The sequence below is a fragment of the Tursiops truncatus genome, chromosome 9, assembly GCF_011762595.2.
Source record: "Tursiops truncatus isolate mTurTru1 chromosome 9, mTurTru1.mat.Y, whole genome shotgun sequence".
In the NCBI taxonomy this organism is placed as follows: Eukaryota; Metazoa; Chordata; class Mammalia; order Artiodactyla; family Delphinidae; genus Tursiops; species Tursiops truncatus.
Window position 1 is genome coordinate 64,754,561 of NC_047042.1, and position 20,900 is coordinate 64,775,460.

The 20,900-nt window shown below is 40.6% G+C and overlaps 1 protein-coding gene across 5 annotated transcripts in view; it reads right to left on the bottom strand.

The window, feature by feature from the left end:
* The window catches only part of AOAH (acyloxyacyl hydrolase), a 170,637-nt gene that overhangs the window by 135,215 nt on the left and 14,522 nt on the right, over positions 1-20,900 (bottom strand). For all 5 annotated transcript variants that reach the window (XM_019925453.3, XM_019925442.3, XM_019925444.3 and 2 more), the window contains exons 4-5: positions 14,282-14,348; positions 6,572-6,671 (exon numbers count right to left, since the gene is read on the bottom strand). In XM_019925453.3, the coding sequence (XP_019781012.2) occupies positions 6,572-6,671; positions 14,282-14,348 (167 nt within the window). The remainder of the gene's footprint in view (positions 1-6,571; positions 6,672-14,281; positions 14,349-20,900) is intronic.

The following is a 20,900-nucleotide window of genomic DNA, read 5'->3' on the forward strand; positions in this document are numbered from 1 at the left end:
TCATGTGGGTATCAGGTACCCCTGATAAAATGTGATGAGAAGGGCACTTAACCTCTGTGGTGTTCCTTCCAAAAAAAAAAAAAAAAGACTCTGTCTAATCAATATAAAAACATCAAACAAATCCCAATTTGAGGGACATTTAATGAACATACTTAACCAGTACTCCTGAAAACTGTCAAGGTCATGAAAAGCAAGGAAAGAATGAAAACCCATCATAGACTAGAGGAGACTAGGGAGACCCTAAATGCAATGTGTGTCCTGGATTAGATCCTGGAACAGAGGAAGGACATTAGAGGAAAAACTGGTGAACTCCAAATCAACTTTGAAGTTTGGTTACTAGTCACGTACAAGGGTAATGTCGGCTTCTTTAGTTTTGACCAAGTAATGTTAAAATGTTAACATTAGGAGAAACTTGGGTGAGGGTGTGCTCTCTATGGAATCTTCACAACTTTTTTGTAAACCTGAAATTATTCCAAAATAAAAATCTTATTAAAAAAAAAACGGAGTTTGGGGGCGATTAAACGGTAAAGCACATTGCAGGCTCACAGAGCGAAGCACGTCATTATGAACGGAAAGGCACTGTCCATTGTACAGAAGGAAATTCAGTGATTAGTAAATCTTAGAAAATGTTAAATTTCCTATCCCTCTATAATTTTTTCCTAAACCCTATTACCTGCCATTAAAAGAGACACCAGATATTTTATCTGACACTTAATGTTTAAAAAATATAAATTCTTGAGGTCAGATTGTTTATTCCTCAGTTGAACGAGAATTTGTCCTGTGTCACTTTCTCATAAAAAGTGCTAACTTTCTCCTTATGTCGGCTTCCTGGTAGTTTGATTCCAGGGAAACACGAATTCCGTGTACATGCACACACGCCCACACACTCAGCACTGGAGAGCTTCTGGTTCCTGCAGAAATCGGATTTACTGTGGGAAAAGCTGTCACAAAGTCTGGATTGCTTTCCTAAGGCAGCAGGTCTCTTTTGCAGTCGTTTAAATGGGTTGGAGGCCCCAGGGAAACAGAAGAATCTATCTCCACTAGCGCACACATTCTGAACATAATTCTCTTGTAATGTAGATCAAAGTGTGTGAAGTAAGTCTTGACTATGCCTTAGAGATGTTGCTAAATACGGCCAGTCCCTCCAGCTCAGGGTTGGTGAGGAAGGAGGTTGGTTCAAAGCCACAGAGTCTGCTTGGGGATCTCAGAGTTAAGGGACCCAGGAGGGAGCAGCATAAAACTGCGGAGGCTCCAGGCTGCACTAGGCCCAATCAGGGCTCGTACATGGTAACCCTCTGATCTAAAAATGAGAGGTTTAAAGCAACAGGGCACACGTGAAGAAACCACATACAGTTTTCAGCTGGAGAGCTGTGGTGTCGGGATCGTGCTCATGCACATGCACACTGGCAGCAGGCAGGGCCTTGCTTTGTGTGCAAATGAGAGGAGGAATGCTATAAATAATCCCCCCAAAGTAGCACAAAACCATCTGGGTGGTCTTTGCAACACAGTCTGCACTTTTCCTTTTCCTCTCCTCTTCTCTCTCCTCCCCTCCTCTCTCCTTTCTCCCTGTCTTGTCCTCTTCTTCCCTCCACTCCGCCTATTCCCACTCCATCCTCCTCGTGCCCAGTGAACACTGTAGACTGTTTCTTGCTTCAATTAATGATGGAAGGAGTTTGTCATTTTTTAACGCATGGTAGAGAAGGATATGGAGATGTGACTAAAGGACTGGCGAGAAGCAGGCTGGAATTTCAGCTTTGCTGTAGATAATGAACACGGGTTCGTTGCAGTCCCTACATGCTGTCCCACCTTTTGCTTTTGGCCCCACTAAAGTCAGGCACCTGTTGCTCTGCACTGCGGGGCTTCGCCCCTGCAGGCCCCTGGAGCAGAGAGACCCCTTTGTCCCTCTACTCCATAGCATGCATTTCGCAGGGACGATGGCTTGCATCATACTGCATTTTACTGGAATCTGAAACACATGAAAAGCAGGACATTGAGGGTGCAGAGTCCTGCTTGTGAGGAACTAGCTGGCCCAGGAGCAGTGGTTTGACTCAGAATACCAATACCCCAGGGGTATCAGTAAGGCACAGAGCACAGTGGTAAGAACTTGGCTTTAAGGACAAACAGACCCAGGGCTGAATCCTCTCCTTGCCCCTTACTAGCTGTGTCACCTAGGCAAACTCCTTATATTTTAGTCTCAGTTTCCTCATCTGCAAAATAAATACACCCCCAAGAGCACTGCTAAATGAGATCACGTATGTAAAGTGCAGTGCCTGGTACATTACTCACATACCACATATGTGCCTGGCAAGATGGAGGCGACAGAGATGGGCAAGATGCAGAGCTGCTGCCTGCTATATTTACATTCTAATAAGGAAATCTATGTAAACTTAATATCTCTGTGACTCCCTTTCCTCATCTATAACGTGTGGGTGACGACAATGCTTATTTCATAAGACTGAATGATTAATATACATGAAACATTTAGAAAAGTACGGGCACATTGTAGTACTCGAAAAGGTGTTTCATGCTGTTGGTTGAGAGGAGAGTTAACATTTTGTGGAGAGGATTAAGAGTTATTTTACAGAGAAGGTGACAATGAGATGAGCTAGAAGGATCGCTTGGTGTTGACGGGGCATTCTGGGTAGAAGGAATGATTAAGAGGTGCAAAGGTGAATGGTTGGGAAGGTTGAGATGGGTTCAAGGGGGAGCCAATCACTCCTTTTGGTCTACAGCATGAGCTACACAAGGATAATAGTAGAGGTCCAGGAAGGCTTTTTGAGAATCCTAAAATGCTAAGTGAAAATGTGTACTTAATTGTGCAGGCAATGTGGAGGTCATAGGCTGGGGGAAATAATATGATTAGAGGTATGCAACAGGAAAATTAGTGTGGCCATGAAGTAAGGACAATTAGAATTTCCATCAGCAATGCAAATGAGAAACTAGTGGCACGTCATTTATTCATTCAACAAGTATTTCTTTGTTATGTATAAGGCACCATCCTAGACATTGAGTATACATAGATGAACAAGATAGAATCTGACCTCCTGGAGGTTATAGCCTAGTGGGAGAGACTCACAGATGATCATGCAGGTATATCATTCAAGACAAGGCAAGTTCAAAGAAAGAAGCTACAGGAGCTTTGACAAGAAGAGTGTGTAAAAGGAGTCAGGGATGGCTTCCTCATCCTTCAGGCAAAGATTTTGGGGTGGACAAGATCATATCTATTTCATAGAAAGACATTTCCGGCATCCGTATGGAAAATTTATTGGAAAGAGGTCAGGAGGGCATCCCTGGTGGCACAGTGGTTGAGAGTCCGCCTGCCGATGCAGGGGACCCAGGTTCGTGCCCCGGTCCGGGAAGATCCCACATGCCGCAGAGTGGCTGGGCCCGTGAGCCATGGCCGCTGAGCCTGCGCGTCCGGAGCCTGTGCTCCGCAACGGGAGAGGCCACAACAGTGAGAGGGCTGCGTACGCAAAAAAAAAAGAAAGAAAGAAAGAAATAGAAAGAGGTCAAGAGCAGATTTGGTTGAACTAGTTGGGAAGCTATAGCAGGAGTAACATCAAAAGATGATTGTGTGAAAACTTCATGCAATGATACTGTTACTTGTAATAACACAGATGACTCTCACAGACAAAAGAAACCAGACACAAAGAAGAATATACTGTATTCTTCCATTTACATGAAATTCAAGAGTAGAACTTTATATAAATGAAGTAATCTGTGGTGGTAGATTTCAGAATAGTGGCTGTATTGGCGGGGGGGTTATTGACTGGAAGGGTCATGAGGAAGGCTCTGGCAGGCTGGAAATTATATCTGTATCTTTACTTCTAATTCACACCTGCTTTGTAGGTGTAATTTGTGTGCCATGGGAATGAAAAGTAGGTCTGATATGTACCATTTAAAAAAATGCATACTCAAAATGTAATGTTAAGGGGGAAGAGTAGGATAAAAATTTGTACATATAACATTATCATAACTCTCAAAGAAATTAATATAATTTATTTAAAAATTAAAAGGAAAATATCCAATATATATATATATATATATATTTTTTTTTTTTTTTGCGGTACGCGGGTCTCTCACTGCTGTGGCCTCTCCCGTTGCGGAGCACAGGCTCTGGACGTGCAGGCTCAGCGGTCATGGCTCACGGGCCCAGCCGCTGCGCGGCCTGTGGGATCTTCCTGGACCGGGGCACGAACCCGTGTCCCCTGCATCAGCAGGCAGACTCTCAACCACTGCGCCACCAGGGAAGCCCTCCAATATTTTAATATTGGTTATTTCTGGTGGTGGGATTTTGGTGGACTACTGTGAAGAGATATCCCGAGGGTATTTTCAAGAAACACTGACACAAAGGTTGAGAGACCAACCAACCTCTCTGAGCAAAGGACAGGGATGTGAATCCCATTTCTGGTCTTTCTCAGGGGAGTGACTTTCAGCACGTTCTGTAACCTTTTTAACCCTCAGTTTCCTCAGTCTTAGAAAAGGGGTCATAATGGTGCTTCCACGCTGGGGCTATTTGGGGGACTAGACAGGATGAAGCATAAGTACAGTGAATGCTCAGTAAATATCAGTTATTGCTATTAAAGGAAATTGTGGAGGCAGAAGAGGATGAAGCTGTCCACATTTGCACCAACTGCCCCTCTTTTCTGTGTCCTCCGTAGAGATGGAGGCTGGCGATGGGATTTGAGGAGGAGGGTGGAGGGACCAGGGAGCACGCCCAGCTGGGGTGGAAGCTGAACATTTCTGAGATGAAATCCTCCGACTTCCTCCCAGCCAGAAATGATGGTCGAAATGTTCCCAAGTTGGGAATTGAAAAGGGGGTGGTGATGGGAGGACAAGGAAATGCTATTTCGAGTATAAATTCTACAGAGTATAAAAATAAAGAATGTCATTTTAAATGGGATAGTTTAAAGTTGAACATTTTGTGACTATGTATAGCTGTGAGTGTGAAAATATATAAAATGATGCTATTTAAGGAAATCACAAAAACCCATATCACTTGCCTTTGTACATAGAGACACGTTACTTCTGTACATTATCAAACAGTGAATATTATTATATTTGCATGCTATTTGAATACGTGGAAAAAATATTTTAATTAAAATTAACTCTTCTAGAAGTCAGTGGAGACCACATCTTCTCAGGTAGAATTAAGGGAAATTTAACTGGTACTTAGTCAATAATCGAGGTAGCATGAAATGCACATGTACCCCAGGTATTTGCATCTCTTTCTTCCTGCTCAAGGAGACAGCCTTATGATATTTACTATTACCAGTAACCCAAATCGTGTTCATTGGTTAGGCCAAAAAGTGTTAAAATGACTTTATTTCAATAAGAATAAAAAGGAAATTACAAATAAAACAGAAGCCTGTTGTGTTATATATAGAAAGACTATAATTCTGGGAAAGGGGGCATAGAATTTTATTTATTTATTTTACTTATTTTGTTTTATTTTATTTTATAGGAAGTTTCTGAAAATCATTATTTTGAGGCCTAACCAGATCTAATATCATACTCTCATTCATAGCATGAGCAGGAAATTGTGTCCACATTTGTCTGTTTCCATCTGCATTCCAATTCAGAATTGTCAGGACTTCCCTGGTGGTCCAGTGGTTAAGAATCTGTCTTGTAATGCAGGGGATGCCGGTTCAATCCCTGGTCAGGGAACTAAGGTCCCACAAGCCGCAGGGCAACTAAGCCCACACACCGCAACTATGGAGCCCACATGCCACAACTAGAGAGCCCTCGCACTGCAACTAATGAGCCTGTGTGCCACAACTAGAGAGAAGTCCATGCACTGCAATGAAGAGCCCACACGCTGCAGTGAAAGATCCCATGTGCCGCAACTACGACCCAATGCAGCCAACAAATAAATACATAAATAAATATTTTAAAAAATAAATAAATAAAAATTAAAAATTGTCCAACATGATATAATGCACACATGGTATTCTGAAAAGCTACCTCTGAATAATAATGATATTGGTAATAATTATATTAGCTACCATTTTTATTAATATTTATTTATGCAGCAGGTATTGTGCTAAGCATTTTATATATATTAGTTCACCTACTTCCCCCAACAAATCTATGAGGGAGGTTTTTTAGGTATATTTTTAGACCAATTTTATGGGTGAGAACAATAAAGCTTAGAGTAGGGGGAACAACTGCCCAAGTTTTCCCAGGATGTGGGACTTCCAACTGCTTATACCAGGAAAGTCCTGGGCAAACTGCATGAGTTGGTCACTCTATAAAAGTAACTTGCTTGATTTTTAAAGGGTAGAGAGGGATTTAACCTCTTCTCACCTTGGCTGGTCAGATTTCCTGTGTACTGCCGGCCCAGCTCTAGATTACAGTCTAAAATAAACAGCAAAGACGTTCTTTGATGGCATGGGGGAGGGATCTAAGTTGAAGTTTGGGAATATTATTCCAGGCGATGTAATGGAAAATGTCATTTTTCCAGTCCCTGTCCCCAGACCACTGAGCCAGTGAAGCTGAACCTCCCTTTACCAGATTTCCAAAGGGCTTGCATATCACCATAATCTGGCATTCAGAATGAAAAAGCACTCACCTTGGGAAGGGGATAGAGGTGACACAAGGGTTGGCCAGGGTCCTGTTTACAAAACTCCAGGGTGTGACACACCACATCAGCATTTACATCCGCTCTGAGCCTGGAGGGAAATAGGGCAAAACAAAGGATATTTAAAAGCTCTCAGGCATTAGGAAACAAAAGCTATTTCAAAAGAAGGTCAACTCCCAGAATGAATTCTAGTATGGCCTTTGAGTCCAGTTCCATGCAGCTGCTGGATCATAACGATTTCCTGCCACTTGCTTTCTCCTACTTTTAGAATAAGGTCCTGGGGGTGGGGAGAGACGACTCACAGCACTGAGCTGTGAGCCGGCCTCTCACACGGGCACTGTGACGCTTTTCAGGAGGAGCCGCAAATAAAATTGAGAAAGGAAAAATGGACAGAGGTGTAATTTCATGGGAACAACATTATTTTTTTTAAATTTATTTATTTAATTAATTTATTTTTGGCTGTGTTGGCTCTTTGCTGCTGCGCGGGCTTTCTCTAGTTGAGACGATTGGGGGCTACTCTTCGTTGTGGTGCGTGGGCTTCTCATTGCTGTGGCTTCTCTTGTTGTGGAGCACGAGCTCTAGGTGCATGGGCTTCAGTAGTTGTGGCACGTGGGCTCAGCAGTTGTGGCTCATGGGCTCTAGAGCTCAGGCTCAGTAGTTGTGGCACACGGGCTCAGTTGCCCAGAGGCATGCGGGACCCTCCCAGACCAGGGCTCGAACCGTGTCCCCCGCATTGGCAGGCAGACTCTCAACCACTGCACCACCAGGGAAGTCCCAGAACAACATTTTAATGTTTACTGAGCCTTATAGCAAAAAATCTTTGATATAGCCTTAAACACCTAAAATTATCTTCTTAGATGTAATCCAAATCACCTCTTTTCCTTTTCAAGTAAATATATTTATCTTTGACTTTTTCCCCTGAGTATGGTGTAAGGATAGTGCTCTTCAAACATTTTGGTTTATGTCTGGGTTTGAAGGGGTTAAAACAAACCTTCCATATTCATTTTCTACATGCCACCCCCAACACTCTTAAACCAAGAAGAATGAGTATAATGTGCTGCTTCAAATGAAGGAACAAATCATGTGTGGACCTTTAGTAACTTTTCCAAGTAAACTACTGACTCAAACTCAAATCAAAACAACAAAAACAAAGACTCCAGAAACATACGTTGGTAATATCTAGAGACTAATCTTGGAAGGACAGTTATAGATTCTAGAAGCTATTTTGAGGGGTTTCTTCTCAACTCACAAGATCACTTAACTGTCCCCCTTCACTTGTAGGGGTGGGTTCCTGGCAACTGTGTATATACTTCATATCTCCCACCAGTTGATTGGTCCTCATTAGACTGCAATTCAAGTAGGACCAATCAGATTCTCTCTCAGGGAAATTTGGAATTGGTATTAAAAAGTCTGACTTCATTCTGGGCTGTTCCAAGAATAGCAGGAGCTATAGTGACTGGGGACTGTAATGTCATTTCCTGCCACGAGGACAGAGCATTTGGAAAGCTAGTCTGTAGGATGGGGTTCAGGCGGCAGAACCCAACGTGTGCAGTGAGGAAGAGACTCTGTTCCTGGTGACTTCCCAGTCCTGTTTCCAGCTCTGTCTGAAGCCTGGATATTTTCCTGTCTTTAAGTTCCATGACATGCTTTAGGTGCCCTTGTAATAAATCTACTCTAACGCTTTAGGTGCCCTTGTAATAAATCTACTCTAACACGCTCCCCCTCCAACTATTACAGTGACTATCTCTACAGCTACTACAATCACTACCACCATTCTTCTCTCCCTGACCCTTCTCCTCTTCCTCTTCCTTCTACTTCACAAGCAAAGCTAAGTTGTTTCTGTCTTTTTGTTTTTTTTGACTGAAGGCAGTCACAGCCCACGCATGGGCCAGCCCTTGAGAAGCATTGGTGAGCCTGGCAATGGCCCTGTGACCAGGGCCTGGATGTAAGTCATTGGATCTGCTCCCTGGCTTCACTCCTATTTCTGCTTTATTCCTCCAATAACCATTCCAGCGACCCTCCATTGGGTTGTCCACTCCTCCAAGGGAGTTTTATACCTGGACATGCAGAATAAAAAACTAGATTTAGAGACATAAAACAAAAGCAAGGTGCAAACAAAACAAAATAAAACAGAAACGCATCCTGGTTTCACTTAGTGTGCATAAGTAGCACTTTTAATAGTTGCTGAACATCGAAACATCTTTAAAAGCTCTAATAATCTTAACTTTGGACTGCCAAGCAAAAAATGCGAGGAGGGGCCTTGAGTCTTAATTTATATCATGAACCTTCTTGCAGAAAGAACTGCCCCAATATTAATGAAAAGCCTATCGGAGAAAGAGAGTCCATCTCAGAGATCTTTAAATATTTTGATGTGATCCAGGAATCCCATTCCTGGGCATCTATCAGGAAAAGATGAAAACTCTAATTTGAAAAGACACATGCACTCCAATGTTCATAGCTGCACTATTTAGAATAGTCAAGATATGGAAGCAACCTAAGTGTCTATCAACAGGTGAATGGATGAAGAAGATGTGATATGTGTGTGTGTGTGTGTCTATACACACACACACACACACACACACACAATGGAATAAAAAAGAATTAAACAATGCCATAAAAAAATGAAATAATGCCATTTGCTGCAACGTGGATGGACCCAGAGATTATCATACTAAGTGAAGCAAGTCAGAGAGAGAAAGACAAATGTTATATGATACCACTTATATGTGGAATCTAAAAAATAGTACAAATGGACTTATATACAAAACAGAAACAGACTCACAGACATAGAAAAGAAACGTATGGTTACCAAAGGGGAAGGGGGAGGGATAAATTAGGAATATGGGATTAACAGATACACACTACCATATATAAAACAGATAAACAACAAGGTTTTACTGTGTAGCATAGGGAACTATGTTCAATATCTTGTAATAAACTATAATGGAAAATAATGAAAAAGAATATATGTATAACCAAATCACTTTTCTGTACCCCTGAAACTAAGACAATATTGTAAGTCAACTATACTTCAATTAAAAAAAGGGAAAATATTTTGATGGTCACTAGTATGTGAAAACATAGGCTGGGATCATGGCTTTCAAATCTCATTCCAGCTGAATGAGACTAACAATGTGACTGGCTAGATGGCTTTTCAGCTTCTTGTGAGCATCTGAGTTAAGACAGGAAAACGAGCTCATCATGAGAGTCATCTGCTCGGCCCCAGGGTTCCTTCATAGGAGGTGGAGGGGAAGGTAACGTAAAGGTGACTAAGCTGTGGAACAAGCAGTTTGTGACACACAAGGTCCATTACCAAAGTAATGCCTACCAAGGGTCAGTAAATCAGGAGAGGGTGGCTGGTTTCACACATCTGTTCTCAACTTAATGGTTCATTTATTTAATTGATGACTGCTGTCTTTGGGGAGATCTGGTATTTTGTGGACTCAGGAGGGTAATAAATAGGGCTCTGCTTAATCTTTTTTTTTTTTTTTTCAACCTAAGGCCAATATCCCATCTGTGGCAATTCAGAACCACCAGAGCTAACTCATCATATGGTGTCCAAGATCTATTCTCTTTCCCCTGCAAACAGAGCAAAATTTCAAGTAAGTGAACTTGAATATGGGAGTGAGGACCTCATTCAGCGAGTGAGACTTGGGTTCTCTGAACTGAAAAATAGAAGAGGGGAAGTGGGTATGTGGTTTCCCTCCCCAATCCTCTAAGATCAGAGCTTTATCATCAAAAGACTGGAATTGAGAAGCACCCCTTTGCACAAGAATAGAAAGTGCTGAGCCTCAGACATCCAGACAAGTGTAAGACCATGAAATGTGCAAGATGCAAAGAAGTGGCAAAGTAGCATGTGCGCTCTTAACCAACCTTGGGACAGAAGGCTTAGGCTATACATAATTTGTGAAATCCTTAGGAAATCTCCAAACCCTTAATAACTATTCCCATCCAACATTGCCTTCTTTTTCCCGGAGCTGCAAATAAGACCAAAATGGTCACATTTCAATTGACATCCTTTACTACCTTCACAGGTAACAGAGTTGTACAGGAGTGAGTCACGTGGGGAGGAAGCTTCAACACGTTCGGCAGAGCTAACTAACAAGTTTAATTAGGATCATGGTAGAAGGAAGTCAATGCTGATGACTGTCATCATCATAAATCAAAAGAAAGAAGCATGGTCAGGGTTAAGTTTGAACAGACAGGTAGAGTGATAGCTTATGGCAGGGAGCAAGGACAGAGCCTTTCACACAAGGAAGCTCTCAGATTTAGACCTTTGACATCACTTTCAAAGGAGAATTTATACATTAATATATAACCACAGAGATACACTCACAGCATTGAAAGAAGATCTTCCTCATACGACTTAACACTTTTATCTCACTTCTGGACCACACACTTTGGAGTGTACTAGGAATTTAATCATTTCTATAAATCTTGTCATTACCTTGTCAATGGCTCAGTTGTATTATTGTACTTTATATTTTTGCTATTTAAATATACGTTAGTTACCTTTAAGTTGTACCAAAATTGTTTTAAACCCTGTTTTGCATTTTTCTTCTAAACATGTTAGTAGTTTAGGCCTCTCCTGATTTCTGAAATCTTATATTCCCTAAGTTTGAAATATAAGATTTTATGATTGAGAGCATAAATAGATACCATGAAGCAAGGTGAGATGAACAGAAGACCAGCATCAGCTTTGCTATGGCAACCTCTGGCACAACAGAAGTCTAGACAAGGAAGACCGAGCACGTGGTCACTGGCTAGGCTTGGTTGCTCCCGGAAGTAGCCCCGCCCTGCCAGACCCAGGTTCTTGGGCTAATGAATGCCCGAGTACTCAGGTGTCCCACTTCCTAACAACATCCTGTGGTTCGCCTGTGGGTAGGAAATGTAACTGCTGAATAATTAGTCCATGAATCATTGAGAATTGACCTATGAAATAATGAGGAGGGATGCCCTCTGGGTTAGGAAACATTTAGTATTGGAAGCCTGAAATTCAGGTAAAACTAAATCGTAAGGTTGTCATGTTCAGGGTCTACATCAGCCCAGAACTGCATGTGATTGATTAAAATAAGCTGTAAGAAGAGGCCACCATAGGAAGAGAAATTGCTATCAGCAAACAACTAATATGGGTCCTGGAAAATTACACACAAACAAAACTAATAGTGGACAGAACCACAAAGGGGGATCATTTATTATATCTATCTTTCTTCAAAGTGGCCTCCCCCATACTAATGAGAATTAGTCACTTACGACTCTCAAAGGAAAAACTTTCTTCCCCTCCCCACCACCTATTCAGCCTCTTTCAGTGGCTTGCCAGACCCATTTTTTCTGTGACTGTTTTCCACTTACTTCTCTGGTTCCCTGATCTAGGCCCAGGAAAACCTCTCTGGCCAAGCTGATGTTTCCCCCAGAGCACCTGGCTCAGACTAGGTGTGTAAACAGATTCATTGAATAGGCTAAATTGTTTTCTTTTCTTTAGTTCATCTGTAGTGATAATTTTATTTTTATAAAGAATTAATCAATTTAACAAATGTTTACTAAAGGCTTTCTATGCTCAAGTATTGCACCAAGCCCTGGAGATACAAAGCCCCCTCCTTCCCCTTCCTCTCTCCCTCCCTCCCTCCCTTCCTTCCTTCCTTCCTTCCTTCCTTCCTTCCTTCCACATATTCAGTATTTTGCTTAAGATGAATAAGTGTAGTCTTAGTTCTCAGAAGTCTTTCAATCTAGTTATCAACTCAAAAAAGTAAATGGAGAATTAAAGTACAAACAGACATGATAAGTGCTGTTTGCAAGTGCTAGGGGTTTGCACAGGATAGGAAGAGTGTGTGTGTCTGTGTGTGTGTGTTGGGGGTATCTATCTTAGCCTAGGGAGGGTCAGGAAAGCTTCCAGAGGAAATGACCCTGGAGCTGAGGTCCAAAGAAGTAAGATATTTTTGGGGTACAGATTTTGGATGTGCCAAGCTGAGTGAACAGCTCATGCAAAGGTCCTGAGGCAAAAACCTTCTGATGTGTGGGGAGAATTACAAGTGGTTTGGAGCATGGTGTGCTGTGGAGCAGCCAGGGATGAGTCTGAAAATGTCCTCAGCAGTCAGTTCATAAAGAGCTTTGTGTAGGGGGCTAAGGAATCCTGCAGAGGGTGTGAAAATTTTATGTTGGAGATTGCCATAATTAGTTTTGCATTAAAAAGCTCTCTAGCCAGCTAGGATGTGAATTATGGACCTGCAAGGCAATGGGCAATCCTGCAGGGCTGGGGTCCTATTAGGAGGCAGTGGCAGTAATAGAGATACGAGCTAAGAAGAAGGGGTCCCTGCCTTCCAAAAACTCCCGGTCCAGCGCCCGGGAAAAATCACTGACCACAGTAAAGGGAGGGCAATATAAACAGAGGCAGGTGCACAGCACGATGGAACACTGATCATCCCTCGGGTCTGTATCATTTTAAGTTCCTTTTGTCTTTAGAATTCTGTAACTGCAGGCTACCCTTCTGTGGGGTTAGCTTCTCTGAGCCACTCTGCTCTGAGGCTAATATGAGGCATATAAAATAGGAACCATGTTCACAGTAGCACTGTTCACAAGTGCCACATGTGGACAGTGCAAAACCAGAAAACAACCCAAACACCCGTCAATGGGAGAGTGAAGAAATAGACTCTTGTAGAGACACAATGGAATATTGTGTGCAGTCAGAGTGCATGAACTACAGCAGTGACACAAATCTATGGATGAATCTTAGACATACAAATTTAAGTGGTAAGTCCCCAAAGATTATGAACAATGTGATACCCTCTTCATAAAGTAAAGAAATAACCAGAATTTTAAAATATGCTTTAAAGGAATATATAAAATAAATATATTAATAATTATTTATTGTATTAGCATATATTATTTTTATGATTATAATTTATCATATTAATAAAAATATACATATATATAAAGACTATAGAAAAAGGAAACAAGAGAAAGATAAACATCGGATTTATTACTCAGGTGGAGAAAAGCTTGAGAGTGAAGAGAAGGACCGTGTGATCAGGGTAAGTTATTGTCAAGGACCTAGAATTTGCCTTGGGTGGTAATTTGGAAGCTAATTACAGTATTCAAAGTAACTAGGTAAATAACTAAAGAAGAAATACAAGAAAGCCATGTATGAATCCTTGATGAGAAAGCACCATGAACAGGAATATGATTTATCTGATCCAGTGCTCTGAGCTCAAAATAGAGAAAAGAAAGAAAGGAAGCAGACAGGTAATGATAATGGCGCACATACAGGACCTTGAGGGGTGGGGCTGGAGAGAAGGCCTGGAAACCAGCAGGTGGGAGGAGAGAAGGAAAGAACCTGAGAAGCACGTGGCCCGAGAACCCAGGAGGGAGTGTAGGGCAAGCTCGGGAGAAAGGGTCAAATTCCCATGTCCCGCCACTAGGATCTTGTCACTTGTTGGCATTATTGGTGAAATTCCTTCTGAAATCCTCTTGGAGAGAAACTGAGCCAGGTTGCCACACTGTAATTCAAAGGGAGCCTTTGCCTAGGATCACAAAGGATCTGAGTCAGGTTTGAATTTTCCACTATTAACAAGAACTGGAGAGATATTACGCCCTTTTACAAAAAGTACATCCAACTGGAAATGGAGCCAGCTACCTCCCAGTTTTCCTGCTTCCCCCCCATCATGTCCCAGCAACCAAATCAGATTAATGTGCTGGCATACTCACAGTTTTATGATGTCTGGTCCAAATATGCCTACCGCTAAATAGCAGGTGGTCTTCAAGAACAGTTTTTCTAAGAAAAATCAGGGGAAATAAATTACTTTTCATTATGATGAATTTAACACACGAGTTAATAATGATCTTTACTAGGAACTGAAGCTAAGTGCTTAATTTATTATTAATTCAAGCGATTAATTGTAAAGGTTTGGGAGGAATGTTACAGTTAATATACGCATGAAAATATCATTTCCATCTCAGGTTTATGTAAACGGCACTTTGTTTACTGTAGATGTTAAAGACCACTAATTTTTGATAAAAATAGTTAAATTCTGGAGTCTCATTTTCTTTTGTACAGCAGGGAATGTCTGAAGGTTGGAAAGGATCTCATTTGTTGATGATGACAGAAACAGGACTTGCTTTAAAGTAAATAATCTGAACTATTGCTTTGTTAAAAATATTCTTCTCTGATGTTCATTTGGGGAAAAAAGACTTTACTTTGGCTATTTAATTGTTGCTGTTGGTATTCCAGACATAAAAGGATACTAACTGTCACAGGTGTCTGCACTGCCATCTACACCAGAGAACACACACACACACACACACACACACACACACACACACACACATGCAAACCCATGGCCTAGAGAACCTCCTTCTCCTGCTTCCCCTGTTATGAAAATACAGGAAGGCTTTAAGGATTGGTCTGTTTGGACAAGGAAACCTGTTAAATCTCTGGTCCTGTTTCTCCAGTTTGTCAGCCGACTATGGAACCCTGGTAATTCTATGGAGGGCTTTTGCATGGTTAGGACGGATGGACTGTCCTGGGGACAGATGGGAGACCCTCCCTGAGAAAAATTTTTCTTGTCATATTTACCTCAAACTGGGCTACCAGTTGCTTGGAGAATAGGCACTATTCAGGATAAATATGGGAAAACTCTCTGGTACTTCAATTTTACTCAATGGTAAATAATGTAAATATTACTTTTATATTAAAATAGATAGTTTCATGGGACTTTTTTTTGCAATAAAGCATGAGACTTCAAACACATTATGCTTTTGAAGTAGGAACTTAAAACTAATCTTACATTACTATTGACCTTACAGAAATAAAAAGAACGATAAGGAAATACTATGACATCTGCATGGCAGCAAATGAAAGGCAAACTACCAAAACTGACTCAAGAATAAATATACAATCTTAATAGACATACAACAAGAGATTAAATTAGTAATCAAAAATGTCCCATAAAGAAAAGTCCAGGACCAGATAGCTTCACTGGTGAATTGTACCAAACGTTTTCAAAAATCATCTGAATAGATATTCTCCAAAGAAGTTATACAAATAGCCAATAAGCACATGAAACACATCAGCTGTTAAAGGAAATGTAAATAAAAACCACAGTGAGATACCACTTGATACCCACGATGATATGTGAGAATACAAATGACAGATAAGGGTTTCCCTGGGGGCGCAATGGTTGAGAATCCACCTGCCAATGCAGGGGACACGGGTTCAAGCTCTGGTCTGGGAAGATCCCACATGCCGTGGAGCAACTAAGCCCGTGAGCCACAACTACTGAGCCCGTGTGCCACAACTCCTGAAGCCCGCGTGCCTAGAGCCCGTGCTCTGCAACAAGAGAAGCCACTGCAATGAGAAGCCCGCGCACAACAACGAAGAGTAGCCCCCGCTCACCACAAGTAGAGAAAACTCATGTGCAGCAATGAAGACCCAACGCAGCCAAAAATAAATAAATAAAATAAATAAATTTATATTAAAAAAAGAGGTGGTTACTTTTATTTTTATAAAATGAAGGATAATAACAAGTATTGTTGAGGATGTGGAGAAATCAGAATCCTCATATTCTGCTGGTGGGTGTATAAAATGGTACAGCAACTTTGGTAAACAGTCTGACAGTTCCTCAAATGGTTAAATATTAAGTTGCTATGTGAGCCAATAAGCCGACTCCTAGGCCCAAAAGAATTCAATATTTATATACCCACACAAAAACTTATACATGAATGTTCATAGAGGAATTATATAAAATAGCAAAGAAGTGGAAATACCTCAACCCAAATGGCCATTAACTACTGAGTGGATGAACAGAATGGGCTATCTACACACAACAAAATATTATTCAACTATAAAGAGTAATGACTTTCTGATACATGCTACAACATGGATGAACTTAAATACATTATGCTAAGTGAAAGAAATGCATTTCTACGATTCCATTTACATGAAATGCCTAGAATAGGCAAATTCACAGAGGCATAAAGTCGATTAGTGGTCGCTTAGCGCTGGCGAGAATGGATGTTTGGGAGGTGACGGCTAAGGGGCATGGAGGTCCTTTTCAGTTTAATGAAAATGCTCTAAAATTAATGGTGTCGATGGATGCACAACTCTGTGAATATACTAAAAACCACTGAATTATACACTTTAAATGAGTGAATTGTATGGCATGTGAATTAAATATCAATGCAACTGTTATAAAATAAAAACAGCACCCCTTGGGTGTTCCTCCTTAGGGGTGTCAAAAAAGCTCTGATGTCCCAAGTCTCAGACACCAGGGTTTCAGCACCAGCTAGCTGGCTTCTGACCTTGGTCAGGTTGCTTTCCCTTCTGGGTTTCAGTTTCCTCATCTGAAAAATGTAGGAGTAGGATTCAGTTCAGTTCCCTTCACTGTCTTGGAAGCTTGGAGGATTATGTAACTGACATTCAAAATTACGTGAACTTGCAAAGTACTTTGGAAATGAGTTTCCAGTATCGTTAATGTAAAACTAGTTTAGCCGAGAGCAGAGCAATTTAAAAATCGACACCAGGGTGTTCTTTGATATACTTGCAGTGCTGCCTGAAAGGCAGAGAACATTTTTCTTTTTTCTGGTAAAATAAGAGGTATTTGCATGTGTGTGTGTGTATTTTTTATAGAACATTATTTTGCTCAAGTTGAAGTGAGTGGCAGCAATGTTCTCCTCACCCTCTGTGCAGGGCCATCTGAACAACCAGTTTTCTCAAACAGATTCTGTGATGGTTAAGAATGAGAGGCTCCTGCAGAGATGGCTAATGTGGGACAAGAGATGGGCCTCTGAGAGCTAAACTTTAGATCAACACAGAAGGGTGCAGAGCAGAGAGAGGCAAAGTCTCTAGAAAAAGCCAGACAGGGCCCAGTCAGCCATGATCAGATGGTAACCTGTTACTGCTACAACTGAAGAAAAGACTGGCACTAACATAGTGCTAGTAACCTATCTGATATAAAATGTATACAGTTAAACCTTGCCCGTGACCAGGAAGGTACAAGAGCATTTAATTTCTACAGAATCAAAAGGACTTGGAACAGCATAGGGAAAAAAAAAGTATGGCTATTCCCAAGGGCAAAGGAAGGTTAAAAAAGGAACGATAGGTGTATCCACATATGTGGGTGTAAATAAAATCTAGAACATCCCAAGCTGTAAGTCACTTTTATGTTTATCATCACTTCGTTTCTCATAAGAAACTTTTGAGGGGGTGGTTATTTTTACCCTCATTCTATGGGAAGGAACTTTGAGGTTTAGAGAGGTAAGGCTGCCCAAGAGCACTGTGGTTCAGTAAGAGATTAAAGTCTTCTACCCCAAAAGCCCAAACTATTTGTAGTATGCATTTCAACGTACTTAGGACATGTTATTTGATGCCTCATCTACCTCAGGTATGGCAGGTATACACTAACTACTCATTAGAAGTTTGCAGCACAGTGAGGTGAACTGACCACTGAGAGAGTTTTGTAGCTATGTGTTCTGGGCTGCATGTAGATTTTCAGAACCTACAGAATGTGAGGAGAGTTGCCTTCCTCATTTTAAGACGACATGAGTTTTTAGCTATCATACTCCACGGAGATAAGATTTCTGCACAGGTGACCCAGGAAACTGAAATTCTAGCAAGAATCTGAGGGCATATGAGTCTACTGACCCCTGGTGAGAATGATTCCATTAATCATTTTTCCATTAACAATTCTGAGATTCTTCCAAGGTGTTTACTAGTGAGAGCCAGAGGCAAATGCAGTGGGTGAAACTGAAGGTCAGAAATACTTTGCACAATTCAAAAAAATTGTCTTCCCAGGCATCAGAAAGGCCCGCATGATTTACTGAGTGATTATTCTCAAGAATGTTGCTTGCATGGTTTCTCTGCTAAGGTTACGTTTTATATACTTGTTTAGCTTTGGAGATAAAAGCAGTACTACTTAAAAATAATTTCTAAAATAATAACTGTTTGTTGCTGTGCACATTTTGGCTTTCCCTCTCTCCCATTCTCACCAGACAGAAGGCAATACTGGGTGCAGGCAGCCACTGTGGACCAGGCCTATTATGTTTTCTAGAAGGAGAAATATTTAGCTAAGGGCCAGACTATCTTTGTCACCCTATACGTGACCTATTCACGTGACCCTATTCACGTGACCATTCTGTGCACCCTTTCCTATCCACAAAATGGAAACAGTAACGCCAACCCTGCCCTTATGTCTGTCAGGTGAAAGAGCCTTTAATCCGAACTGGGTACTTTATTTCTATCTAGAGGTGAATATTAATTAATAAAATGAAAATAACTCCAAATAGCCTTATTCATCCTTTGAAATGCCTCCAATTAAAAGGTAACTCTCCACTGAAATACCAACTTTCCTTCCCTTGGCAAAGTGCTAGCCTCTCTTTTGCCAGCATCTGACTTTTCAACCTCTCACTTTACCTCAGCAGACTAAAATTTTCTGTTATGAGTCAAAAGGAGCCAAGGTGGAACCTTGAACACCAGCAATCTTGGTTCATGTTGTTTTGTATTTTGCTGGTACTTTGGGACAGGATCATCTGAGAAATAAGATTTTTACTCAGCCTTTCATCTTTGAACAACACAACTTTGCTTAAAAAGAGAAAATCAAACTCAAGGTAAAAATGGTGATATCTGTCAGTGTGGTCTATTACACAGAAATGACAAAAATCAAAACACGTCTTAATGACGATTAGGACATTTTAATTTTTCTTCCTTTTTGTAAAATGGTAATACCATTCTTCTTTCTCTAATTCAGAGATGTGAAAATATAAAGCAAGGTTTATAATAGATTTTGAATGTCCAATAAAGATGGGGATGGATAAATAAAATATGGGACGTTTATATGGTGAAGGACTATAGAGTAATTAAGAGGCTTGACCTGAGTCTATATATGTCTTGACACATATAGATCTCAAAAACATAATGGTGAGTGAAAAGCAGAAGTTGCAGAGTTGTATATACAGTAATCATTGATATAAAACTACAGTCCCCACAAGGGAGGATTCTGGAAAGATGATGGTGGAGGTAGCAGAGTTTGGGAATTTCACTGAATCTCTACAAAAAAAAAAAAAAAAATAGAGCTTCTAGATAGGAAAACCAAAACCCCATGGACGATACTTACAACAAAACTAGATATCTCCACGAACCCCAGAATACAATTAAGGCAACGATAAAACACTCACAATCATCAGACTTAAGGGTTATCAACATCAGTGTGGGAGAAAGTAAAGGGAAGCAAAGGGATGAATAGCAGAATCTCCAAAATAGCCCACAGGTATTGACGACAAAGTGTGGTGGGCCAATGAAGAACATCCCCAGATTTATATTAAAATCAGCTGAAACTGGGAGGGGGTTTGCCCACTGCAGTAGCAGATGAGTGCAAAGGACTCAAGGTTATAAAGACTAAGGGGTTTGAGTGGTCAGGCATTTACAAATTCTAGAAAATGATCTACCAGACCTCCCTTCCAGGACAGGGTCCACACTGAGGGGAAACTAGTGGGTTTGGAATCAAAACTGAGTTGGATAGAAGCAAAGTAAAGAGAAAATCCAGGTAAAAGTGTGCAGAGGGACAGAACCAGAAAATTTCAAAATGCAAGCAGCCATGTGTTTCTTTACTAACTTTTTAACACTACACAAAAACAATGGAAGAAGGAGCTCTGTGCATGTGGAGAAGCTACCCTGAGCCACTGCTCTTTCTAAGAGTTTTTGAAAACTAATTTCACATAAAAATGAGCAACAGATATGTATCTAGGTCAACTCCCATACAAAGTTATTATAAGAAAAAAAAAAAGAATAAGGAACAGAATCACATCCTTACAGATAGCAAAAGCATGCCAGAAAATCATGCCAAAAAAAGGATTAAAACATAACAGTATTTTAAAATGAGTGAGAAGCATTAATAAAATGGTATAAGACATGAAAGAACAACAGAAATCAGAATTGGAAAAACTCAGGTATGGAAATAAAAGAACTCAGGGAAGAAAACAAGATTATAAAAGTAATGAAATCTAAATTAGAATGAACACAAGAGGAAGGGAATACAATAGCTGACGTTTTAAGAGAAATAGAATATGAAAAAGAGGAAAACTTTCAAGATAAAAAATAAATGAAGTGATAAAAAGTATTCATTCAAGAGATAGGCAAAATCATGAATACAGGCAAAGAAGATTTAAAATATGGTTATTAGAAACCCAGACAAAGAAAACCAAATCAAGGAAACTGACCAAATACTAAAAACTTTCCTGAAATTATAAAAAATGTATTTGAAACCACATATTAGTTTCAAAATGAGAGAATAAGAGCACACTGCATGCCTGAGAATGTCAATATACAACAGCC